General features: G+C 60.0%; 2 protein-coding genes and 1 non-coding gene across 6 annotated transcripts; 2 read left to right on the top strand and 1 right to left on the bottom strand.

Annotated features, from left to right (window-relative positions):
- Window positions 1-282: 282 nt before the first annotated feature.
- RIN1 (Ras and Rab interactor 1) lies at window positions 283-6,863 on the top strand. 4 transcript variants are annotated; one of them, XM_081532167.1, is made up of 10 exons: window positions 292-443; window positions 581-764; window positions 863-977; window positions 1,077-1,149; window positions 1,295-1,386; window positions 1,552-2,298; window positions 2,584-2,889; window positions 3,172-3,303; window positions 3,430-3,581; window positions 4,506-6,863. In XM_081532167.1, exons 1-10 carry the CDS (start codon window positions 358-360, stop codon window positions 4,989-4,991), a joined length of 2,373 nt encoding a protein of 790 aa, XP_081388293.1. In that variant the 5' UTR covers window positions 292-357; the 3' UTR covers window positions 4,992-6,863. The 4 variants fall into 4 exon arrangements, with proteins under 4 accessions (XP_081388295.1, XP_081388293.1, XP_081388294.1 ...); XM_081532168.1 differs by having other exon boundaries at window positions 2,770-2,889; XM_081532169.1 differs by having other exon boundaries at window positions 283-443; window positions 1,320-1,386; window positions 1,552-2,889.
- A 6,725-nt stretch (window positions 6,864-13,588) lies between these two features.
- Window positions 13,589-13,661, bottom strand: TRNAE-UUC (transfer RNA glutamic acid (anticodon UUC)). The gene has a single exon. It is a non-coding gene; the product is annotated as a tRNA-Glu (tRNA).
- Window positions 13,662-16,509: 2,848 nt separating this feature from the next.
- CD248 (CD248 molecule) lies at window positions 16,510-19,132 on the top strand. Its single transcript, XM_081532176.1, has one exon. It carries the CDS (start codon window positions 16,527-16,529, stop codon window positions 18,846-18,848), a length of 2,322 nt encoding a protein of 773 aa, XP_081388302.1. The 5' UTR covers window positions 16,510-16,526; the 3' UTR covers window positions 18,849-19,132.
- The last annotated feature ends 6,298 nt before the right edge of the window (window positions 19,133-25,430 follow it).

Here is a 25,430-nt window from a genome sequence, read left to right on the forward strand (position 1 = left end):
TGCCCCAAGGGCGAGGCCCGCGGAGACCTTGGCGGGCCCTGCTTAACCCCTTCCTGCCCACCTGTGTGGTTCGAGGAGTCTGGCAAGGCTGCAGGACGTGCCGTGTGGAGGTGGCAGCCCCACAGCTGGAACCCTGGGCAGGCCACCTGCATGGAGGGGATCCCTGCCCCCAGAGGCTGGGCCCAGAGCAGAGGAAGCAGGCACTGCCAGGGCTGAGTGGACACACAAGAGTTAACTGGCGGGTGTGACAGGGCGAACCGCCCTCAGGAAGTGTTACTCACCACTGGGAATGTGAGTGCTCACGCCTTGGGGGCTGGCTTCTCTGAGTACCGGGAGAGACCAGAGGAGCTTCCAGCCATGGAAACCCCCGGGGAGCCAGGAACAGGCCCTCTCGGAGCCCCCCATCCAGCCAGCTTCGCTTCTGGGCACCTGGAGAGAGAAAAGTTAGTGAAGTTGGAAGGGCAGCCCCGGTGGGGTGGTGTGGAAGGTGGGGAACCCGAGCTGGGTCTGTCCCAGGGCAAAGGAAGGGGAGACGGTTGGGCAAAACCTTGCTCAGGTCTGGTGCCCCCGCCCCCGCCAGGCCAGCCCAGGACCCGCGGTACGATGTGCCTGGTGCCGGCGGCGGGGCGCAGGCAGGTGGATCGCAGCGGCCGGGGCGCACCGTGAGCCTGCGGGAGCGCCTGCTGCTCACCCGGCCCGTGTGGCTGCAGCTGCGGGCCAACGAGGCGGCCGCGCTGCACGTGCTGAGGACCGAGCCCCCTGGGGTGAGTCTCTCCCCACCCCTGGGGCTGGAGGCTGAGGGTAGGGGGGGCGAGGGGCTGGACACAGAGGACCCGAGCCTCTGATCCCTGTCCACTCGCAGACATTCCTGGTACGGAAGTCTAACAGTCGCCAGTGCCAAGCCCTGTGCGTGCGGCTGCCCGAGGCCGGTGGCCCCTCCTTTGTCTCCAGCCACTGTATCCAGGAGACCGCTGGGGGTGAGAGGAACTGGCCCGGCCTGGCGGGAGGGGCTGGAAGCAGCAGGTTGGGGCACAGGGGGGTGCCCCCAGAGAACAATCTCAATTCCCATCCCTCAGGCGTCTCCCTGGAGGGCTCAGAGCTCGTGTTCCTAGACCTGATCCAGCTGATCTGTGCCTACTGCCACACCCGGTGAGCCTGCCTGCAGGGCGCCTGCTCTCCACAGGGACCTGCTTCCCTTCCCGGGACTCCTTGTCCTCCTTGCCCACGGGCACTCCCGGTGCCCGCTGCCCAGAGCTTTCCTCACTGCCCACTTTTTGCTCCCTTCTGGCCTCAGGGACATTCTTCTCCTCCCGCTTCAGCTCCCCAGAGCCATCCGCCAGGCAGCCACCCACAAGGAGCTGGAAGCCATCTCCCATCTGGGCATGGGTAAGGGCTCCTGGGCTACCCACTGCACAGATGGACAAGCTGAGGCCAAGAGGGAAAGGGAAGGTGAAGGCACACAGCCTGAAGCCTGGGAGTTTCTCCCAGTTGGGTCCCCTCCCTGAGCCCCCCGACCCCCACCCCGAGGCCAAACCTGTTTCTCTTCCCTAGAGTTCTGGAGCTCCTCCCTCAACACCAAGGCTCAGCCAGGCCCATCAGAAGGTCCCCCGCTGCCCCGGCTGAAGCCCCGGCCCCCACAAGAGCTGGACCAGGGCACCGGAGCCGCCTTGTGTTTCTTCAACCCCCTATTCCCAGGGGATCTGGGCCCCACCAAGCGGGAGAAATTCAAGCGGAGCTTCAAAGTGCGTGTGTCCACGGAGACCTCCAGCCCCCTGTCTCCCCCAGCTGTGCCGCCTCCCCCAGTCCCGGTGTTGCCAGGGGCAGCCCCCAACCAGACAGAAAGGTTGCCCCCTCGCCAGCTGCTACGGAGGGAGAGCTCAGTGGGGTACCGTGTGCCAGGGGGCGCCGGCCCCAGCCTCCCGCCGCTGCCCTCCCTCCAGGAGGTGGACTGCGCCTCCCCCAGCAGCTCAGAGGAGGAGGGGGTGCCAGGGTCCCAGGGGAGCCCAGCGACCTCACCCCACCTGGGCCACCAGCGGCGGCGGCGGCCCCTGCTTCGGTCCATGAGTGCTGCTTTCTGCTCCCTGATAGCGCCTGAGCGGCAGGTGGGCCGGGCAGCTGCGGCGCTGACGCAGGACAGACACACAGCTGTGGGACAGCTGGTGCAGGACCTGCTGACCCAGGTGCGTGCCAGCCCCGAACCCCGGGAGCTGCAGGCCATCCGCGAGGCCGTGAGCCGGGCCCGAGCCATGCTGAGCACGGAGCTGGGCCCAGAGAAGCTGCTGCCACCAGACAGGCTGGGTGAGACTCCAGCCCGGGGTCCGCTAGTGCAGCCCCGTCTCCAGAATTCAGCTCTTCCGCCTTCCTCTCTCTTTGCCTCTCCAGGGCTGGCCTGTCTCTCATCTGTTCTTCGTGTACACCCACCTTGTCTCTGCACCATTCAAGCATCTTCTGCCCACCGCCTCTCTCCCAGTCACAAAGATTCCTCCTCTTTTTCATCCCTCTCCCCTCCTGATCATGCCCTTCCTCCCCAGGACTCCCACCCCACCCCAGTTCCTCTGACCCCTGCCTGCCTCTCCCCTACAGAACGCGTCCTGGAGAAGTCACTGCACCGCTCAGTGCTCAAGCCCCTGCGGCCCATCCTAGTGGCCCGCCTGCGGCGCCGGCTTTCAGCCAATAGCTCCCTGGGCCGCCTGGCTGAAGGCCTCCGCCTGGCCCGGGCCCGGGGCGCCAGTGCCTTCGGGTCCCACTTAAGCCTGCCCTCCCCGGTAGAGATGGAGCAGGTGCGTCAGAAGCTGCTACAGCTGCTTCGCACCTACTCACCCAGCGCCCAGGTCAAGCGGCTCCTGCAGGCCTGCAAGCTGCTCTACACGGCCCTGAGGACCCAGGCAGGTATGCCCCCTCCTACCAGCCCCTGCGAACTCAGAGGCAGGCCACCGCGCAGAGGCTCCAGGAATGGCACAGCAGGGAAAACAAAGAAAAAAAAAATTATATATATATATATGGATCCCATTTCACAGATGGTAAAACTGGCCCAGGAAGCAGAGCATCCACTCCCCATCCAGTGCCCCTGGTTGCCATAGAGACCACGTTGCCTGGCAGGCAAAGGGAGGGTCGTTGTCTAAGATAAGTAGCGGATGATCCTGACCCTGTGGCCTCATCCACCACCTACAGGGGAGGGCGCGGGGGCCGACGAGTTCCTGCCATTGCTGAGCCTCGTCCTGGCCCACTGTGACCTTCCTGAGCTGCTGCTGGAAGCCGAGTACATGTCAGAGCTCCTGGAGCCTGCCCTGCTCACCGGAGAGGGTGAGGGACCCCACGGGCCCCCGCTTCTGCCTGGGTGGGGCTGGGGCGCCCTGACTGAGCAGGGGAGGCAGGGAGGAGCAGTGGCTCACACCGAGCCTGAGCCGCAGCCCTCCCCTCGTGTCCCAGGCGGCTACTACCTGACCAGCCTCTCAGCCAGCCTGGCCCTGCTGAGTGGCCTGACTGAGGCCCACGCCCTCCCCCTGAGCCCCTCGCAGGAGCTTCAGCGCTCACTCAGCCTCTGGGAGCAGCGCCGCCTGCCCGCCACCCACTGCTTCCAGGTAACGGGACTGGCCAGCCCCGGGGGGCACCCGGCGTCATCTGGCACGGTCCCCTCCTTCGCCCAGTGAGACTCAGGAAAGGCAGAGAAAGGGGAAGGGCAGTCCTGCATCACTAGGCGACAGACAGCACCCCATTCGGAACACGCGTCCGAGCCAGCCTTTCTGGACGGTGCATCCCACCAGACGACACGGCTCAGTGCTCTGGTGGCCCACAGTCTTCACAGAAACTGAAGTGGGACCATTATTATGCCCATTTTACAGATGAGGAAACTGAGACACGACATGGGAAGGGAAAGGGACACAGGCAGGCTCAAACCCCAGATCCTGGCTTCTGGCTGCCACCTGGACTCGGGCTTCCAGCCCATGCCCCCTTCACCCTCGCTCTCCGCCCCTGCCCTCACCCCACCCCCGGCTCAGGTGAGGTGTCCTGAGAGCCAGAGAGTATCTCTGCCATTCACCTCCTTCCATCCAGTCAAGGGAACCTTCCTTCCTTGGCCTTGGCTAAGAGTCTAGATTTTGTAGCCAGATCTTGGTTCCAAATGCTGGGTCTTCTGCTTTCTGGCTATGGAAGTTTGGGCCAGTTAGGTGTCCTCTTTGTGCCTCAGTTTTCTTGTCTGTAAAATGGGGTAATAGTACCTACATCCTGGAGTTGATATTGGATGAAATGCGTTAACTCAGAACAAGCGCTGAGAGCACAGAGTAAGCTCGACCTGAGTGGGATCGATAGGCTGTAGAGGCCTGCTGGGCCGTCCTTCTAGCCCGCGGCTCTGACCCACGAGCCTGGGGACAGCTCATTCAAGGAGCCCCCTCAGAGCTCACCTTATTCAGAAAGCTTTGGCTGCTGGTTCTACCACTGGCTCTGTTCCATCCACCCCTGTCACCGAAGGCAGGACTGAGTTCTTGTTTTCGCTTCTCCCTGCACAGCATCTCCTCCGCGTGGCCTATCAGGACCCCAGCAGTGGCTGCACCTCCAAGACGCTGGCTGTGCCCCCAGGAGCCTCGATTGCCACGCTGAACAAGCTCTGTGCCACCAAGTTCCGGGTGACCCAGCCTGATACTTTTGGCCTCTTCCTGTACAAGGGGCAGGACTACCAGCACCTGCCACCTGGAGCCCTGGCTCATGGGCTCCCCACCGCCGGCTACCTCGTCTACCGCCGGGCAGAGCAGCCTGAGACCCTGGGGGCCTCACCTGGGGCTGCCACAGGGGAGGGCAGTGGGGGGCCAGAGGCAGGGGACAGGGAGGAGGAGAAAGGGAGCCGGGGAGCTGGGGACACTGAGGCCAAAACCAGCCTCAGGGATGGCAGGGGAGAATCTGAGACAGTGGCCGAGGGGGCCGAGGGCCAGGCCAGGGGAGGCTCCGCTCAGCCAAGGTGGCCAGAGACTGAGGAGAGCCAGGCCGCAGAGGAGTAGCTGGGAGTGGACAGAAGGGCTGTGTGGGGCAGGAAGCTCAGAGCCTGCTGCAGAGCGTCAGCCTCGCCGGCCAAGGCCGCAGCCCCCAGAGTCTCCCCCACTCTGCTCCCAGTCTGCCGCCACCTCTGACCCTCCAGCACGCCATCACACCTGCTGGCCACATCCAGGGCACTTGGGTGAAGCTCAAGGGGTCTGGGGGGCCCCAGATAAAGGCCCTTGGCCTCTCCTCCTGCTCCCCTATCTGGAGGCCAGGCAGCCCGCAGTGAGGAGTGTGTCCAGCAGGGGAGAAATCCAGCAGGGGCCTCACCTCTGGCGGCAGTGGGGAGGGGTGGGGGGTTCAAGGCCCAGAAAGGCCCCACCAATTCCCGGGTGTCAGGAGGATTCAGAGAGGCAGCAAGGCCTCGGGGCCCAGCCCTGCCCACACCACTTGCAGAACAAGCACCTCCAAACCTCAGTGTCCCCGCCAGTAAAGTGGGGGTACTACTGCTATCCTGCTGTCTCCCAGAAGCCTTCCACGGCTCAGAATAGATGGTTTTGTTGCAGAGCAGAGCACAACTAGGGGAAAGGGGAGAGAAAGAGGTTGAATATTAGCAAAACCCCCAGCTTGCACATACACACGCCTCTCCAGGGGTCCATTCTCCACCCTCACCTAAGGGAGAGGTTCTCCAGGTGGCCCCAGGGGACATCTAGGGGGTCAGGTTCAGCCAAGGGAGCACCCCTGTTCTAGTCTTTCCCCAAGATAAGAAGTCCTTCCAGGCACACTGCTGTCCCAGAGAAAGCGGACAGGCAAGACAGCCTTCTGAAATGGAATGAGGACTCGGAAACTGTCTCTTCCACACTGAAGTCTCTTGGACCTCACAAGAGGTTTTCAGGAGACAGGGCCTGATTTATTACCCACCGAGGCTGGGGAAAGTGACTCCTAAGACGCCACACAGCGGACCATTAGGCCAGATCAGGAGTCAGGTTCCAACTATGCCTCGTGTTCTAAGCCACCAGTAAATTAATGCTCAAGGTCTAGGGCTTCTCCAATGGCTCAGTGGTAAAGAATCTGCCTGCAGTGCAGGAGATGTAGGAGATGGGGGTTCGATCCCTGGATCCAGACGATCCCCTGGAGGAGGAAATGGCAGGAAACCCACTCTAGTATTTTTGCCTGGGAAATCCCATGGACAGAGGAGCCTGGTGGGCTACAATCCATGGGGTCATAGTCAGACAGATGTGAGCGATTGAGCTGGAGGTCCAGGGAGGCAGCAAATGAGCAAAGAAAATACCGAGAACCACCACAAGAGGGCACATGTGGCCCAGGAAGCGGCTGAGAGGACGCCCTGATAGACGACTGCGGCTCCAGGGCCGCAGCGGTGCAGGTGGTCCTGAGGTTTGCGGTCTTGCAGCCGCCAAGCAACTAAGGGGCAGTGCAAGAGCCAAGACTTCTGGCCCTCAGCTCTCTTGGGAGTCTGAGGTCTGGATGAGGCTGGCCTCTGGGGACCACTCCCTGGGAAGCAACTAGGCCCCAGTGGAAGGAGGACCCTAGCCAGTCTATGAGGGGTTCGCTCGGGCCCTGAGCACAAAGGGTCACTGGCCCACATATCAGACATGACGGCTGCGAGGCCGAAATCACAGCCGTTGGGATTTCAGACCCTCCAGGTACAGCCTGGGTGCAGGACTCCCACATTTCTCACTAGGCCATCGGCAGCTCTCCGCCAACTTCCACTCCCCCTCCCCCCACACACACACCCACGCACACACACAAGCTTCTCACCGGCAAGGGGTCTCCCTTCACTCTTTCGTATGTATTCCCCACCAGTCCCGCACCCACCCCAGTGCCTTGTACAGTGCTGGGCGCTCCACAGGCGCTCAATAAATGTTATCCACTGATTGGAGTTTGATAACTAAGAGCGAAAGGCAGTGATGTGGGAGGCTAAGGGAGGGCTGGGTTCTGGGAACCAAACACAGGATGTCTCAACTTCAGTCCCAGAGGAAGGTCCTGGTCGTAGGAGGTGTTCAGAGAGCCCCAGGGCCGGATGTAGAGGCGGTCTCTTGGGAACTAGGACTGGCAGAGGCTTCTGGGCCCCTGCGAGGCGGCCTCTGCAAGCGGGCCTCTGCAAGCCCCTCCCACCCCCTCCAGGGCTCAGTCCTAATTCCTGGCTCTGGGAATCCAGCACGCCCCCAGGAAGGGCTCATTGGAGCATTGCCAGGCCCTGCCTGCCTCCTGAATCTCCCAGTTTATCTTCTGAAGAGATTCTGATGGTTCAGGGGTCCTGACCAGGTAAATCCACATGACCAAGGGTCATCGTACAGGGCTTGGGGCTCCAGGGCAGGCAATGATAAGTCCGTCTAGGATTGATCTCACTATCCCCATTTTACAGAGGAGGAAACAGGCTTGCTCAGGGAAAGTGACTCGTTGCAGGGCAAAGGACCCAGACACCAGGTTCCGTGGATCTTCAGATTCTACAGTCCTCCCAGAGAGAAGGACTGTGTACTCATCCACTCAGCAGTAACCGGCTAAGCACCCACAGCCGCAGCTGGAGGGAGTCAGATGTGATGTGGGCAGCCTAGTGTGCACTCTGGTCTGTACTGCCCCCACTCACACCCCTGCCACCCACCTGTCACCCTCTGGAAGAGGAAGTCCGGGCTCTGAGAGGGGCCACGCTGAGCCCAGCGTCCACTGCCGCAGGGCAGGGCTGACCCTGACACTTGGATCTCTGGAGGAGCAGCCGTCATTTCCTCACTTGGAACTGTTGCACTTACCACCTCACAGTAGTCCTCTGAGTTTGTTTACCGTCTGTCTTCCTTACCCGAAGGCCAGAGCCAAGTCAGCCTTGTTCCCTGCTGAATCTTGGGGGCCTCGAACAATGCCTGGCCCGGAACTGGCACTTGGTAAGTGTGTGCGGAATAATTGATCCAGGAAGACAGCCTACACGGTTCATCCCAGTTCTTGGGACTCGGGGTGGCGGTGCAGCCTCCATTGCTGCCACTAGGGGGCGAGCGTGCCCTGTTCCCCGTCATTGCCAAGGTCCCTTCTCTCCTGAGGCCATCCAGGGACCCAGGGCACTCCCTTCGAGGATGGTGCAGGGCCTGGTGCCCAAGAGGGAAGCAGCTCTGCAGAGGGGCCCCGGGACCGCCCTGTGAACAGGATCCTGCTAGCGGAGGTTGGGAAGGGAATGCGGGAGCGGCCACTTCCCCCCCCAGGGCTCTCTTTCCAGGCAGGCCCGGGAGCCAGGCCTGTGGGGTGGCCTGAGAGAGGACCCTGCCAGGGGTGGGGAGGAAGGCGGCGTCACTGAGATCCACAACGCCCTGACTCAACTTGAAAACAAAGCGATGAACACCCTGCATGGCCTGGGGACCACGTTCATGTGCACAACCGGACACACAAAACACCCTGACTCATTGGTACACGGGCTGTGTCACACCTCACCTGGCACAGTCACTTACCAGAATGCTTGAGCGCCGCCACCCTTAAGAGGAACACCCAGAGCGTTAGGAACACCCTGACCCTGCCAGCCGTTCGTGCCCTGCGGGACGGGACAGGGACACACACGGCCCCTCCTCTGAGCCACACCCTGACACGGACGTCCCTGGGCCTGCGAGCTCAGAGCTATTCCCTCAACACCCTCCCTTTGGGGTTCAGAATGGGACTCCCTGACACACATACAGAGACACTGAGACATGCGGTGACCTGCTCCACAAGGACTCCTTGACACACACCCACCCCTGCCGGACTGCCACGGACACACCCAAGGCCCCGGCTCGGACAGGCGTCCTCCTTCCTATGCTGCACAGGCGGAGAAGTGCAGACGCTCACACACACAAGTGCAGACACAGACGCGGACCCACACGGCCGGGGCCTGTCCCAGCTGCCACTCAGCCGCCCCACCCCATGGTGGACCCTGGTGGGGGTTGTGAGTTGCTGAGAAGACCCTCGTGGGGGGTGTGGCGACCCCACTGGCCAGGCAGGAGGCAGAGGCCGGCAGCACTGGGCGGGGAGGCCTGAGCTCATCAGATTCCAGCCTGAGTGATTCATGGGAAGTGCCTGGGGAAGGGGGGCCGGGGGGAACAGTCCAGGGGCATGGGGCTTTGGAGGCCCAAGTGGGCCTGGGACCAGAGGGTCTTGGGTCCAGAGCAAGCCTCTAGTCTGAGACGGGGGAGGCTTCCTGCGGGGGAAGGTGGCCCCGGCCTGAAGGGGTGTCTGCTGGGTCTGGCTCCTGGACGGGGCTTAGGACAAGGAACTGAGTCGCAGAATGAGACAAACAGTCCCTCCCACCCATCCCGCCCAGGGCCTGGGCCCCTGACCCCATGCCTTCCTGGCCCCAACAGCTGGGTGTCTTTAGCAGGGGTTAGGCCAAGGGTGGCGGGGCAAGGGTGGGGTGACCTTCACGGCCTTCTCGGCCCCTCGGGCCCTCAGGCAGGCAGCCCCATGGCCCCCGGAGGCCTTGAGTGGCTGGACCAGCCTGGCCCAGTCGGGGCCCACGGGGTTACAGACCCTCGCTGCCCTGCCAGGCAAGGCCTCTGCAAGAGAGAGCTGAGGACGCGCCTGTCCCAGTGCCAGGGATGTTTTCCTGCAGGAGTCCTCGGCTCCCGCTCCCCCCTCCCCCCGCCAAGCCCCCTGCCTCCCAGGCGAGGACCCAGCTCCCCCTGCAGGGTGACAGGAAGAGAGGATGGGGCTGGGGACAGGCCGCGGGTGCAGGAAGTGCCTTTCTTGGAACTCGGCACCAAAATAGCCCACTCTGGGTCTCAGTGTCCCACGGGGGAGGTGTGTGTCACCAAGGAGACCCTCACCGGGGCGGGGCCTGAGCTGACCTCAGTCTGGCTCTTGCCTGCCTCCCTCCCACCCCTCCCGCCCCTCGACAGCCCTCACCAACCCCCCGCCTTGGGCTCTGCTCCACTTTGAAGTCCTAACATAAATATCATGTCTGCTTGGGTTCCCCTTCCCGGCCTGGTCACAGCCCCCAGACCTGGCTCCCACCCCAGCCAGTCCTGGGGCTTCAAGCCAGGGGAGAGAGGGAGGGCCTAGACCACCCAGGGAAGGCGGTGAGCCAGAGACCCTGGGACAGAATGGGGGAGACAGAGCGGGAGAGACTCTAGAGGGGAGACACTGAAGAGGGCAGAGAACAGAGAGACAGACCCCAGAGACCAACAAGGGGACCATCCCGGGGACAGGAGAGGAGACAGAGGGACCCCAGAGACAGACAGGGGAGCTAGAGACCCTGACAGAGAGGCGAGAGAGAGGAGGCGAGAGGAAGACACCCTGCGGTCAGAGGGAGGGAAGTGGGACATGGAGGTCCCTGGGGACTTGATTGGGCAGGAAGATGGCGAATGGAGAAACGTCCCTGGAGACAGGAGGACCAACCATCCTCGTTTGCGGGGCCGAGGAGGAGGCTCCAGGGACAGGGGACTTGCAGCACTGAGACCAGGCAAGTCCTCACAAAACCAGGCACAGCGGGTCACCCTGGCGGCCGGCCTTTGCCAGACACCACAGGGATCAGAGAGTCCACCGCTAAGGGAACCCCGCTGCAGATGAGGCAGCTGTAGCCTGAGAAAGCCCAGCCGGGATGTCCCTTAATCACACAGCAGGGCCGCTCGGTGGGGCCCCCCAGCCAAAGGGCCCCAGCAAGGAACAGAGCAGTCCTCTGGTGGTCCCAGGACCCTGCCTCGGGTACAGGCCCCGCCTCGCCTCCACCTGTGTGACCTGCTGCCAGCCTGCCCTCTCTGGGCCGGGGAGCACGACTGGGCTCCTCTATCTCTCATGGGGGCTCCAGGACTCGCGGCCCCCCAGCCAGATGTGGCCAGATGTTCAGGTCCGGCCTCGGCCAGGAGAAGGAATGGGGCTCCAGCTGGGCCCAGGTTGGGCCATCCCAGGGCCGCCATATGCTTCTGTCCTCACAGCTGTGGGCACAGGTGCAGGCCCTAGGGGACACGTATCATCCAGCTGTGCACACCCACAGCAGTGCCAGGCTCTTGAGAGTGCACGCATGCACACACACACACGCACACGCACGCACACGGTCGTGCATAAACACCAAGGTGACACCCACAAACACACTCACGGTCTCTATGGCAAAGACACCTCCACCCGGCCTCAGCCCCCTCCAGCTGTCAGAATCCTTTACCCCCAGGGGCCAGGCCTGGAAGACACCCCTTCTTCCTGGGCCCCACCTTCTCCAAGTCTCTCTCTCTCCCACCCTGTCCAGTCCGGCAACACCCCCCTTCCTGTGGGGCTCTCCTATCCAGAAGTACACAGGGTGCGGCCCCAGCACGTGGGGCAGGGGAGGGGCCCGCTGTCAACCCCCCTCCCTCCCCACTCCTGCCCTGGGACCTCTCCCACCCAAGACCAGGCGCCTCCCGCCCACCCATTGGCCCTTTCTCCCAAAGCTTGAAGGCTGGGGTGGTTTGGGAAGAATTTAGACATGGAGGGGGTGGGGGAGGGGGACAAAAGAGGAAGGAGGAAAGGAGGTGATTCGTGCACAAAGCAATGTGCTGGCTCAGCGGCCCGTCGTGCCAAGGCTCTCCAGGACGCCTGCCCAGGGGGCGCCCCCCAATCACACTCAGCCCCCCCATCCTGGCTGTTCCACTGGGCCCTCTTTGGGCCAGCCCCCTCTGCAAGCTGCCTTTGCCCCCACCCCCACGGGTCCGCACACTGCCTCCAAAACCACCGCCTGGCTTGTCCCAGGAGCTGGAAGCCAGTGCTCCTTCTGGGGAAGTGGGCTTCTGTCCCTGTGTCCCTCCTGAGGTGAGCTCTCCCCATAAAGGCCACGGTGCGAGCAGGGAGCCCAGCCTCCTGACTCCCAGCCTGAACCACGCCTGGTGTCCTGAGCTGTCCCCACACCAGCCAGGGAAACACATTGGCCTCAGGACCCAACAGAGAAATCCAGCTGGGTGGTAACAGGGAGACAACAGCCATGATCCCTGCCAGGGGGTGGCCCAAGCCATCTCGTCCTCCTGGGCTATACTCCTCGCAACCCCCAGAGTCACATTCTGACCGTGCGACCCATCATGGTGGCAGCTAATCATAACTGAGCAATTCTGACTCTACCTATACCCAGCCAGGCATCTAAACGTTTTCTCATCTACACACCTGCCTACTTAGCAATCTATCTATCCATCCACTTGCTCATCCCTCAATCCTTCTGTCTATCCATCTGTCTAACCATCCATCCAGCGACCAGTTCTCCAGTCTAAGCCATGCTTCCATCTATCCATCCATATCCCCACCTACCCATCCTCTGAAGCATTCATTGCACAGCATATTCTCTGGGCTCTTGGTGAACCAAGATGAGTCAGGCTGAATAGGACTGGCTGCAAGACCCCAACAAGCCCCTCTCTACCCCTCACCCCCAGAACCACGATGCTTGCCCACTGCAATCTCCGTCCTGATTAGAGTGGGAAATTCTTGGGCAGCTTCCACGTTACCTCTCCCAACCTGGCCGGGGGCACAGGTGAGTGCTAGATGCCCACCCAAACTGGGCGCCCTGGTACATCACCAAGTCTCATGCTCTACCTATCAAACCCTTAGTCTGGTGGCAGTCAGGGGTGGCCCCGTCCGCCCCACCACCGCCAGCCATCCTGGCTCAGGCTTCCCTCCACTTGCCCAGCCGGCCGTCTGGAATTTGGCCCTTGACCCTCTTCCTCCTGGGTCGTTTGCCTGTCCCCCAGTGCCTCACCCCTACTGAGGCTGTAGTCCTGACCCCGGATCTGACCCACCCACTCGCCAGACGGCCTGCAGCCTCCCCTCAGACGCCCCAGCACTGGCCATTGCCCGAATCATGACTGGGACCGCCACACCCTTGGACCAGGCTCCGGCCCGCCCCTGAGGAGCCTCCAGAGGCTGCCTCCCCCAGCCTGCCCCGCCTGCTGCCCAGCTCTCCAGCCAGCTCCCTCCCCCCTCCCAGACTATTGCAACAACCTCCTAACTGGTCCCTGGCCTCCAGCTCCCCCTCCATCCACCGCACACCAGCCACAGGGATTTCTCATCATCTCGCCTCTGCCCTGTGCCCCCATGATGGAAGCCAGCCTTCCAGGGGCAGCTCCACCACCTCCCAGGCCAAATCTCTACCCCCTTTCTCTCTCCACTCTCTGTTGTCCCTCTCACCCTAACCCCTCTCCAGACTGAGCAGTGTCCTTCGTATTCTCCAAACTCATCGGGAGCTCTCCCAACTCAGTAACTTTGTTTCGGCTCTGCCTTCTTCCCATCATGCCTTCCTTCCATCCTCACTTCTTGACGTCACACCCACCTCTCAGACCACTCCAATGACTCTTCCGGGTGCTGCAGCAAAAAGGGAACTAGAAGAAGGGTCTAATGTCTTGTTTCTAGTCCCAACCCTGCCACTGACTCGCTCTGAGACTCCCTGGGCCTCCTGTGCTGAAAAGAAAATCTTGTTGATTTCCAGGAATCTCCCAGGTCTAGGATGGATGACTTCTGGGGGAGGCTGGTGGATGTGGGAAGCAAATAGGCTTTGGCTACAGATAGAATTCCACCATCCCCACTGCATTGCCCTGAGCCAGGTTCTTCACTTAGCTGAGTCTCATTCCCACATTTCCTTCCTTCCATCTTTTTTTTAAACGTCTTTGGTTTATTTGGCTGCAAGTAGCATGTGGGACCTTAGTTCCCTGACCAGGGATCAAACCCAGGCCCACAACAGTGAAAGCATGGAGTCCTAACCACTGGACTACCAGGGAATTTCCCCCTTCATTCATTCTTTCATTCAGCAAGCCCCACTGAGCGGCATCTGTGGGCCAGGAGCTTTCCTGGCTTGGGGAATACAGTAAGAAACAAGACAATGACCCTACAGGAATAGAGCTTCTGGTCGCCTGGACAGGGGTTCTCCACTCTGGGCAATGCTGCCCCCAGGGGATATGACGTTTGGTGATGACTGGAGTCCTTTTTGATTGTTCCACCTGGAGGAATGCTACTGGCATCTAGAGAGAAGCCAAGGATGCTGCTAAACACCTTACAATGCACAGAACAGTGTCCACAAGGTGTCATTACCCAGCCCTGCCTGAGTCTCAATCATGCTGAGGCCAAAAAACCCCGGCTACTGGGGAATTCAGAAAGTGAAAAAAGTGAAAGTATTAGTCTCTCAGTTGTGTCCAACTCTTTGTGACCTTATGGACTGTAGCCTGCCAGATTCCTCTCTCTGTGGGATTTCCCAGGCAAGAATATTGGAGTGGGTAGCCATTCCCTTCTCCAGGGGATCTTCCTGACCCAGGGATCGAAGAAGCTAGGTTGCCTGCATTGCAGGCAGATTCTTTACCATCTGAGCCACCAGGCCAAAAAGCAAACCTATACCATGTCAAATAGTGGTAAGTGCAAAGGAGAAAAATGGAACAAGACCAAGGTATGGTGGGGCCGGGGGAATGTGGGATGCTGATGCTTGAGCTGAGACCTGAAGAAAGTAAAGAATCAGAGACTTCGTCTCTTGCAGGAAGAGTGTTCTAGGTAGAGGAACAGCCAATGCAAAGGCCCTGAGGTAGACACGTGGCCTAGTGAGCTTAAGGAACAGCCACAGGCCAGAGTGGCTGGAGCAGCAGGAGTGAGGGGAAGAGACGGATGAGAGAGGGAGTTTGCAGGGAGATTACAAGGGCCTGGGGGCCATATTTGGTGAAGACTTTGGCCTTCCTTCTGAGTGAGATGGGGGCCACGACAGTTCTGAGCAGGAGAGTGATTGGATCTAACTTGGTTTTAAAAAGATCTCCCTGACAGGATGGAGAAGGCAAGAGAGGGACCAGAGGAGAGGCTGTTGCAAGAATGTAGATGGACAAGTGTAATGGCTTGGGCCAGACGTGGGTGGCAGAGAAAGCGGTGAGAAGCAATCAGATTCTGGATCTATTTTGAAGGTGAAGCCAACAGGATTGCTGAGAGATTGGACGTGGGGTGTGGGAGAAAGAGGAGTCAAGGATGATCTCAAGGCTTTGGGCCTGAGCCAGTGGAAGGATGAACGGCTCCATATTGACTTTCCTCCCCTGAGAAAGGGGATAAATCTCTATACTTCACAGATGGAAACCTTGAAAGAACCACCTTCCTGGCATCAGGCAAGCCCTTCCAAAGCCTCGGCTCTCCAGGCGACTGGCCACGTCTTCAGGGCCAGCCCTGCCACTGTAAGAAGGTTAGCAAGGCTGCCCTGGTTCCACCTCCCCCACCACCCAGATTTGCTCAGAAGACTAAGGAACAGCTGACAAAGCACATTTGCGCACACTGAGTGCAGTGATACAATAGCCCTGCTGAGCTGAAGGGCCCTGGCACGTTCCCCTCATTTTGTAGGTAATGAAAATGGAGACCCAGAGAAGGTCAGCCACTTGCTGCCGTCACACAGCAGGTCGGGGGCAGAGTGGGAAGCCGAACTGGCCCAGGGGCAGCACACGGAAGGGCAGAACTTCTTCTCTGTGTCTCCAGCCCTGGCTCAAATTCCTGCTAGGAGCGCAGTGGGTGTGCAGGGGTTAATCTGGCAAACAGCTCCCAGGGGACCATCCTGAATGATGGGGCTCAGCACACATGCCTCTAGAGGCTTCCAGGAGGGGCGGGAAGAGGACCCAGGCCAGGCCTGCAGAGTAGGCCCTGGGGGCAGGGACGGCGGCACACATGTGATGCCTGTGTCACACACATGTGTGCATCATTGTGTGCCCTGTGCCCAAACATGGCCTCTCCCAGTCGGCCCCAGCCAGCCCTGCTCACCCTGCCCGGCCCCCTCCCCCACGCACCCAGCCCTCCTGCAGCAGGAGCCCAAGCGAAGCATTTCCTGTTTAGGGGCCGCCTCCGCCCCCTCTAAGTCCAGGTTCCCAGGGCCCCAGGCTGAGCAGAGGTGAAGGGAGGGCAGCCCCCTGCCCCTCCTCCTTCCCCCCAGGCCTCACCCCCGTCCAGCTGGAGCCGGGAGGCTCGAGGGCAGAGGTAGCGGCAGGAGCCCTGTAGAGAAATGAGGCCGGAGGATGCTGGCTCCTGTGTGATCCAGGTAGTTCCCACACCCCGGGGCTGCACGCGACCCTGAGGGATTTCCCGTCTTAGGGCCCGTAGATGCCACCTCCCTTTTGCAGGGACACCTAGAGCGGTCAGCGTGTCGGAGCGTAGGCCGATCTGGGACGGAAGGAGCGCACACACGTGTGTGATGTGAGGGCCTGAGTCAGAGCGCGTTTCCACCCACAGGACGGGCGGCTGTTCACGGGTGTGATGAGGGCGGTGTGTCCCCATTCGTGTCTCCGGGAGTCTCTGGGAACGACCTCACCCCACCGCCAAGGGCCCCAGACGGCGCAGGACGTTTCTGGGGGTCCTCCCGCCTCCTACCCGGGCTCCCCAGCCCATTAGCTGAGCCTCCTCCCCTCCCCCGCCCCCACCCCAGTACCCCACCCCACCCCTGCCCCCCGCCCGACGGCTTCCTGCTCTGGCGGCCCCGGGGGAGCGGGAGCAGGGAGCTGGCAGCGGCCCCAGCCCCACTCCTTACAAGGCCTGAGCCCGGCCCGGGCCCGCCCCCGGCCCGCCCACCAGAGGCTCCAGTCCCTCCCCCTGTCAAGAGCCGCCGCCTGCCCGGCCCGGGCCAGTCGGGGGGCGTCGCGATGCTGCTGCGCCTGCTGCTGGCCTGGGCGGCCGCGGTGCCCACACTGGGCCAGGCCCCCTGGGCCACCGAGCCCCGCGCTGCCTGCGCCCCGGGCAGCTGTTACGTGCTTTTCCCGCGGCGCCGCACCTTCCTGGAGGCCTGGCGGGCTTGCCGCGAGCTGGGGGGCGACCTGGCCACCCCGCGGACCCTCGAGGAGGCCCGGCGTGTGGACAGCCTGGTGGGCTCCGGGCCGGCCAATCGGCTGCTGTGGATCGGGCTGCAGCGGCAGGCCCGGCAATGCCAGCCCCAGCGCCCGCTGCGCGGCTTCACGTGGACCACGGGGGACCAGGACACCGCCTTCACCAACTGGGCCCAGCCTGCCACGGGCGGGCCCTGCCCGGCCCAACGCTGCGCCGCCCTGGAGGCAAGCGGCGAGCATCGCTGGCTCGAGGGCTCTTGCACGCTGGCCGTCGATGGTTACCTGTGCCAGTTCGGCTTCGAGGGCTCCTGCCCCGCGCTGCCCGAGGAGGTGGGCCAGGCCGGCCCAGCCGTCTACACCACGCCCTTCCACCTGGTCTCTGCGGAGTTTGAGTGGCTGCCCTTCGGCTCCGTGGCTGCCGTGCCATGCCAGGCTGGCAGAAAAGCCTCTCTGCTCTGCGTGAAGCAGCCTGAGGGTGGCGTGGGCTGGTCGCGGACGGGGCCCTTGTGCCCTGGTACCGGCTGTGGCCCTGACAACGGGGGCTGTGAACACGAGTGCGTCGAGGCAGCGGATGGTCGGGTGTCCTGTCGCTGCAGCGAGGGATTCCGGCTGGCAGCGGATGGGCACAGCTGCGAGGACCCGTGTGCCCATGCCCCGTGCGAGCAGCAGTGTGAGCCTGGAGGGCCGCAGGGCTACAGCTGCCACTGTCGCCTGGGTTTCCGGCCTGCGGAGGATGAGCCGCACCGCTGCGTGGACACGGACGAGTGCCAGATTGCCGGCGTGTGCCAGCAGATGTGTGTCAACTACGTCGGTGGCTTTGAGTGCTACTGCAGCGAGGGCCACGAGCTGGAGGCTGATGGGATCAGCTGCAGCCCCGCTGGGGCCATGGGTGCCCGGGCGTCCCAGGACCTTGAGGACGGGTTGCTGGATGAAGGGGAGGAGGAAGAGGACGAAGAAGAAGCCTGGGAGGCCTTCGATGGTGGCTGGACAGAGATGCCTGGGATCCCGTGGATGGAGGCCACGCAGTCATCCGACTTTGACTTGGTGTATAGACCTAGCTTCCCAGAGGACGGGGAGCCAGGGGTGCCCTACCTGTACCCCACCTGGCCACCCCCACTTAGTGCCCCCGGGGTCCCCCACCACTCCTCAGTGCTCTCTGTCACCCAGCCTGTGGTGGTCTCGGCCACGCGCCCCCCACTGCCTTCTGCCCACCAACCCGCTATTATCTCTGCCACACGCCCACCCCTGGCCCCAGCCCCCCAACCCCCTGTGATCCCTGCCATACACCCAGCTTTGCCCTCTGACCACCAGTTCCCCATGATCTCAGCCAACTATCCAGACCTGCCTTCTGCCCACCGACCCCTCGTTATCTCTGCCGCACAGCCAGGACCAACCCCTGCTCACCAGCCCCCAGTGGCCTCAGCCAAATATCCCAAGCTCTTCCCCGCTCACCAGTCCCCCATGTTCCCAGATATCCAGGTCGCTGATACCCAGAACACCACGCGTTTGCCTCGAATCCCAGCTAATCACACCCCTCTGGTCACCACCTCCAGTCCCCCTCAACCCCCTGTGACCCCAGATGTCCCGATCCTCAAAGCCCAGGCTGGCCACCATCCCGTTACTTCTACTGTCCAGCCTTCTCGGACCACTGCCTTCAGGTCCCCTGTGCCCTCTGCCCATCAAGTCCCTGGGCCTGCTGCCTCCCAACCCCCAGCTCTCCACACTCCTCTGCCCCCTCAGAGCTCTACTAGCCAGACCTCACTCACCAGCGCTCCACATCCCCACTCCAAAGCCCCACAAGTCCCAAGGGAAGGTACTCCTGACCCCAGTCTGGCTCCGTGGCTTCCCTCGGCGGCCCCCACATCAGCTCCTCCAGCCCTGGGGGAGGCCAGTCCAGCTGGCCGAAGCCGGAGGGATGACCGGTGGCTCCTGGTGGCACTCCTAGTGCCAACATGCGTCTTCTTGGTGGTCCTACTTGCACTGGGCATTGTGTACTGCACCCGCTGTGGCCCCCATGCGCCCAACAAGCGTGTGACCGACTGCTATCGCTGGGTCACCCATGCCGGGAGCAAGGGCCCGACGGAACCTGCGCCCCACCGGGGCAGCCTCACAGGGGTGCAGACCTGCAGAACCAGCGTGTGATGAGGTGCAGCCCCCCCCCCATGGGGTGAAGGGGAAGGGGCATGCATTGGACTCATGGCCCAGGCTGCACCAGGGACCCATGGGGGCTGCCCAGCTGGACAGAAGGCTTCCTGCTCCCCCGGGCCCAGCCAGGCTCCTCTCTCAGTCAGCCACTAGACTTGACTCTTGGGAACTCTGTTTTCTTGGCCCAGCACTCATGGTGGAGGAGACGCCAAGGCCCCCAGGACCTCAGGGGGTGGGTGCTGGGGACTTCTCCAATAAACGGGGTGCCAACCTCACCCAAAGCTTCTGATCCCCATTGGTGCCTGAGGGGAGGGTCTGGGAGGACTCAGGAAAAAAGGAAGGGATCTTCCTTCAGCTTGTTTGGGCCCCCAAGGAAATAAGGTAAGACTCCTTAAGGGAGGGTATGTTTTAGAGATTCTCAGGGAAACAGGAACCCAGAGAGGGCAGAACCTTGCCCAAGGTCACACAGCAAGCCTAGGAGTGGGAGGTTTGGCATGAAGAGAATTTCATGTTTGTTTCTCTTTTAACCAAAACTCTTAGAAGGTGGGACTGAGTCTGAAATGAGGGCTTCTGCTGACCTGGAGCCAAACTGGGGCTTAGGGGTCAAAGGTAAGCTCTAGGCCTGGTGATTCTGGGGAGTGAAGGGGGCCCAGAGGGTGAGCTTCTCCTGACTTTCTGCTGGTACTTCTCTTCCTCTCCCTGAAGGCTGCAGAAGTTGGCTGGAGCTCAGATGGCTTGAGTCAAGGGTGTTGTCACCCCTCGGGGTTGTAGGTGCTCAGGAGGCGCTCCTCTCTGCTTGGGGAGAGCCTAGCAGGCTGAAGAGAGAAAGGAACCCGGGAGAGAGATCCCATACCCAGCTCCCTGGGCTGCCTCCTGAGCAAGGCCTCTGTCGCTTGAGCCACACGGAGCCCTTCTGTGTGCATGGTGCTGGGTCAGGGAAACCCCAGGCTGAGAAAGGTTTGGGCTGCTCCAAGCTGAGCTGTCCGGTGAACGGGAGGAGGGGATGGTAAAAAAAAAAAAACAAAATCATCACAGCCTGTGGGGATCCAGCAACCTCTCTCATCCTGGGCTCATTGCCTTGGGGACTGCGAGAGACGGGCACTGGGAGGGGGAGGCGCCGGTTCCCACCACCTCTGTAATTTTTCAGTTGCAGCTTCTAACGGACCTCTAATTAGGACGGAAGAGAACCACCACGACCACCCGGACGGGCGAGGAGGGGTGGTCCAGAGCTCCCTTCCCTACTCAATGCCCTTTGCTACCCTCTGACCCCCAGGGGCTGGGCCTGGGCTAGAAGGTTCAGCTGGGCCCCACGGTACCAGGAGAGGAGGGATGGGAGTTGGGACGAATGGGGGCGCGGGGTGGGGGGCGGCGCGGAGGGGGCGGAGGGAACGCTGCGCACCGCCCCCCCCCCCGGGCTCTCACGTTCCTCTTAACTCAAACCAGACGCCCCCACTAGATCCAGCCCAAGCTTTTAACGTCGGAGGTGCAGCCAGAGAGGTTCACTGGATGGGAGTGGGGGGTAGAGGGGTGTTCCAAAGAGTTAGATCGGAGGAGAAGGTAGGGGGCACGGCCTGTGGGGTGGCAAAACCCCCCAGGACGGGAAGGACTGGAATTCCCTCCTGTGACCCTGGGCAGGCGATCCAGAGCGCCTCGAGGGCAGGAAGGAGTTAAAAGCACTGCTGTCAGAGGGCGGGGATGGGAGTGGGGCAGGGGGCCCAGAGCCGGCTCTTTGTCATCCTGTAATGAGCACCAGATGCGGAGCTGCGTGCGGGCCTAAACAGCGGCCTCCCAGGGCAGAGCCCCCACTAGCGCTGAACCCGGGCTCCGCCTAGACCCGGAGCTGCGCTCCGGCTCCGCCCACTGGCCCCGGCCCCGCCTCCTCCAGGCGCGCCCCGGGTCTTCACTATCAGTCCGGTCTCTTGGAGCTTCCAGCCACGCCCACCCACGGCCGGCTAGCGTCCCCTCGGGAGCTCTCCGGAGGTCACGCCCACCAAAGCCGCAAGCCTCGCCCCCTGCCAGCTCAGAGAGTCTTCCGAACGGTTGCCCCGCCCCTCCGCCCTTCAGCTCCGCCCAAACCGAGGCGGTACCTAGGTCCCGCCCACCTGGGCCGTAAGCCCCGCCTCCTAAGTGCGGCTTGTGCTGGGAGACTGGCAATTATTATTATTATTTTTTAATTTTTGAGACTAGCAATTATTAGTTCTTGCTTCAAGGTGCTCTGAACTCCGTCCAGAGTTAACACATTTTCTTCACGCAGCTCCGCCCTTTGCTGAGCTGGGGACTAGGTCCACGAGTGCAGGGAGTCCAGCAGAGACACTAACTCTGTACGGGAGAGAGATGCAAACACCGCCCTCTACGAGTTTAGTAGCTCCCTTCCTCTTCAGGCCACGCCCCCACCCCTTTACAAGCCACGCCCCCACCCCTTTACAAGCCACGCCCCTCCCCAAGTACCACCCACCCCATCGCAGAGGCGGGGGCCCCAAGCCGGCCTCCCCAGGGAACAGCTCCGCCCACATCTGGCTAACACACCTTCCCTTCACACTGAGATAATAGCCCACCTATAAAGAGCCCCAGGTCCCTCCCACTAAAAATGCCCGGGAGTCCTGTCCACCCAGGGCGCTCCTCTCTCGGGCTTTGAACACGAGCATCAACCATGCAGAGAACCGAACCCAACCTCTCCGCTCGGGTTCCGCCTCTCGTTAATTATAACCTCGCCCACCGTCAAGCCCCGCCTTCTCGAGACCGAAGTCGCGGCCGCTCCGGATCCTGGACTCTCCGAGGTCGCTCACTGCCTCTGGGTGTGATCAAGGCCAGGATGCCGTGGAGCTAGCTGTCCCTGGCGCTCTCTCCTCCCCTGCCCCCGGTCTCCAGTCGTCAAGATCGCGGGTTCTCTGGAGTGCGCTCGGAGTCAGCTGTCAGGAGTCCGGCGGCCGGCGTCCAGAAGCGGGCCTTTGGCGCCACCTGTCTTCGGCGCTTGCAGCCACCAGGAAAGCACAGCGCTGCTCAATGAACAGTTGCTTCATTGGCTAAATATTTGTGTAACTCTAATATCTGCCGATTCCCCACCCCGCAGAACAGCAGATCTGCTCGCATCGTATTTGGAAGACACCGAAAGGGCTTCACCCTGGCCCTCAAGCTGAGTGGTCTCTGTCTTTACAGCAACTGCTGTCCTTCCTCTTGAATCCTGTTTCCCAGGGATGAAAGCACAACCTCTCACCTGGGGGCCAAGAATTGTTAGGGCTAGATCCCTCCTCCTCACTAGCTTGGAAGTGTCCACACCTTTCTTGGGAGGAGGTGTGTATGGCGGGAGGGAGTGGGGTCCTCAGTTGGGATCTGAGAGTCACAGTTTTTGGAGTAGGGTTGAGCTCAAGGCCGTCCTCTTTATAAGTGCTCATCTCTACATCTGAAAATATTAGTCTGCTGACTCCCACACTAGCTGGGGACTCCAGGAAGCCAGGAGATTCGAGTTCAGTGCTAGGAACTCAATAAAATATTTTTCAAACAATATTGGGACAGACCAGGGAGCTAGAGTTGGGAATGGAAGTAACACCTACTGACAACAACTAGGTGTCAGCACCCCCTGCTTCAGAGCCACCCTGGACAAACTTGGGGCTCAGGTGTGGGATGGCTTCCAGGGGAGGTTCCAGTCCTGGTGTCCTGGCCTCTACCAATGCATGTGGGGCTTGGTGCCAAATAATAATGAAAACAATAGTAGATGCCTGCAGCACTTATTTTATGCCTAGCCCAATCCTAAGGGCTTTAAGGACCATAAAGTTAAAAAATATTTAAGAACCGTAATAATCCCAAAGAGGTGCTATTTTTACCACAGTTTATGGATGAAGAAGCTGAACACACTTGCCTGCGTACCTGTGTTAAGCCCTGCCTGATTTGACTGAGTTAGTAAGTGGAGGTTTGAATCCGATTCTGTGATTTCACCCCTAGAGCAGAGCCAGTGAATAGTGACAGCCATGTCTCTGGCCCGGAAATGCCCGCCTCCCAAGGAACTTGCTTTTGGGGGTAAGGCTGCAAGATGTGGGCTCCCAGGCTGATCATGCTGTGATGGGGTGTTGGGGGCAGGTGAAGCCTTCCTCACAGTCAGTTGTGGTTTTGATGAATGATAATGCTAACTGAGGCATTGCCTGTGACCTGGTAGGATCCAGACAAGGGATCCAGAACAGGTGCAGCTTTAGGGTCTCTGAGATTGGCCATGATTTCGGCGTGGTTTTGGTTGAGTTTGGGAATTTCTCTCCAGGAGACAAATTAGCAGTGGTTAAGACCAGGCACCCTGTACCAGACAGGCTTGCTTCCATTCCAGCTCTACAGCTTGAGGGTTGCAGACTTTAGGCAGATTCCCTAACCGTTCCTCATTTGAAAAATGAGCATACTATAATACCCATGATAGCCACAATAATCTGTTGCAGAAAAGAAAGAACTCTACGAGGAGAGACAGGTCTCTTTCTGGAAGCTGGTGAGGACCTTCAAGGTGGCTGCATGAACCTCCTACAGGAAGTGCTATCTGTTTTAGCTGGCAGAGTCCAGAAACTGTGGGAGAGCTGAATCCAGAGCAGAAACTGACATCCCACGCCTACCAAGTCCTTACAGTAAAGGTTCCCAAACATTGTCAGTTTACCATGTCCTGAGTGTCTCACTTGATTTTTTCATGGAGTCCCTCGGCCACCCAACAGTTCCATTTAGTAAATAGTTAGATATAAACAATGTAAGAAATGTTTGTGTTTTAATACTTCAGTAGTCATTTGAGAAAATAATATCGAGATCTTGGAAGATACAAAAATATTTTATTCTTAAATGACCACAGTCGCTTGCCGGTGGGGTGTGTGCACCACTTCTCAAAACTTGGAATCCAGCTGAACATCATCACCTTCATTTCCTGTTTGGCATTGACTTTCGCTGTGGTACTTGCTTTTTATCATGGCAGCTGCCAAAAATCCAGCTGTGCAAAGAGATTATGTCATCGAAAGGAATGTAGTGCAATCCGATGTTGAAACAGTGAACGGCCTCAAGCTAGCAGCTTGCCAGTTGTCTGACAGATGTCCAGTGTCTCTGTCTTTCCCTCAAAGTTCTATAATATTTCATGGCACCCCATGAGTTTGCTGCAGTGCATGGGCCCTACATCAAAGAAAGAATCTTGTTAGATGCCAGGATTCTGACAGAGGATGCATACAAGGACGGGGAAGAAGGTGTGTGAGGTTGAGAGGCCTGTAACCCTCCCCCTCCCCCTCTCTCTACTCCGTTGCCAGGTTGGTCCCATGGTAGCTAAGGAGAAGATGGAAAATGAAAACAAAATGGGCGTGGGTGGTGGGCAGAATCAAATTAGGAAGATATATCATACCCAAGAGGAATGACAGAAGCCTATGGAGAAGAGGCAGACCTGGCTTTGGGGGATGAACTCTTAAAACCAGGCAGCCAAAAAGTAAAGATTTAGGTCCTGACTCATGGATGGTCTCGGAGGGGCTTATGGGAAGCTGGATTTTCTTGCTCTAATGCAGGCATCCAACAGAAGCTTTGTCAGAGGACTCACTGCAGCCCCGACTTAGCACTGGCCCCATTTTGGAAAGAGTCAGGCTTCCTTGGGACAATACAGAGGAAAAAATTCCAAGGCTTTGGAGAACAGAATGGTAATATCGGTCTATCCCACTTATGAGCTGCCCAACCTACAGACTGCTGTGTCACCAGGTCCCAGAGATTCTCCACTCTCAGTGGCCACTGAAAATAGGCTGATTAAAAAAGCCCCCAGAAAAAAAGAGGGCTTCCCTGGTGGTTTAGGCAATAAAGAATCCACCTGCAGTGCGGGAGACCTGGGTTCGATCCTTGGGTTGGGAAGATTCCCTAAAGGAGGGCTTGGCAACCCACTCCAGTATTCTTACCTGGAGAATTCCCTTGGACAGGGGAGCCTGGTAGGCTGCAGTCCAAGGGGTCGCAAAGAGTCGGACACAACTGAGCAACTAATCTTGAGAGTCCCTTGGACTGCAAGGAGATCCAATCAATCCATCCTAAAGGAGATCAGTCCTGGGTGTTCATGGGAAGGACTGATGTTGAAGCTGAAACTCCAATACTTTGGCCACCTCATGTGAAGAGTTGACTCATTGGAAGAGATCCTAATGCTGGGAAGGATTGGGGGCAGGAGGAGAAGGGGACAACAGAGGATGAGATGGTTGGATGGCATCACTGACTCGAAGGACATGGGTTTGGGTAAACTCTGGGAGTTGGTGATGGACAGGGAGGCCTGGCGTGCTGCAATTCATGGGGTCACAAAGAGTCGGACACGACTGAGCGACTGAACTGAACTGAAGCGCGCGTGCTTACAGAAAAAAAGTGGTACAATGGTTAAGACTCTGCACTCACAATGCAGGGACATGGGTTTGATCCCTGGCCGGAGAACTAAGATCCTGGGTGCCACTCCAAGCAACCAAAAATTTAAAAAAAAAAAACTTCAAAGGACTGATTAAAATGGGTGTTCCACCTGTATATTTCAGGATAATAATCTCCCCTTTCAAGGTTCTAACCTTAATCACATCTGCAGAGTCCCCTTTTCTATGTAAGATAACCCACACACAGGTTCCA

The sequence above is a fragment of the Giraffa tippelskirchi genome, chromosome 10, assembly GCF_054371585.1.
Source record: "Giraffa tippelskirchi isolate mGirTip1 chromosome 10, T2T-mGirTip1v1.2.pri, whole genome shotgun sequence".
NCBI lineage: Eukaryota > Metazoa > Chordata > Mammalia > Artiodactyla > Giraffidae > Giraffa > Giraffa tippelskirchi.

What these genes read in the sequence shown, in the direction of transcription:
- RIN1 (XM_081532166.1), top strand. Translation starts at nt 358, where the DNA reads ATGGAAACCCCCGGGGAGCCAGGAACAGGCCCTCTCGGAGCCCCCCAT. An exon ending in TATCCAGGAGACCGCTGGGG is followed by an intron (nt 978 to 1,076) that starts GTGAGAGGAACT and finishes CCCATCCCTCAG; the next exon opens with GCGTCTCCCTGGAGGGCTCA. An exon ending in GGCCCTGAGGACCCAGGCAG is followed by an intron (nt 2,890 to 3,171) that starts GTATGCCCCCTC and finishes CACCACCTACAG; the next exon opens with GGGAGGGCGCGGGGGCCGAC.
- CD248 (XM_081532176.1), top strand. Translation starts at nt 16,527, where the DNA reads ATGCTGCTGCGCCTGCTGCTGGCCTGGGCGGCCGCGGTGCCCACACTG.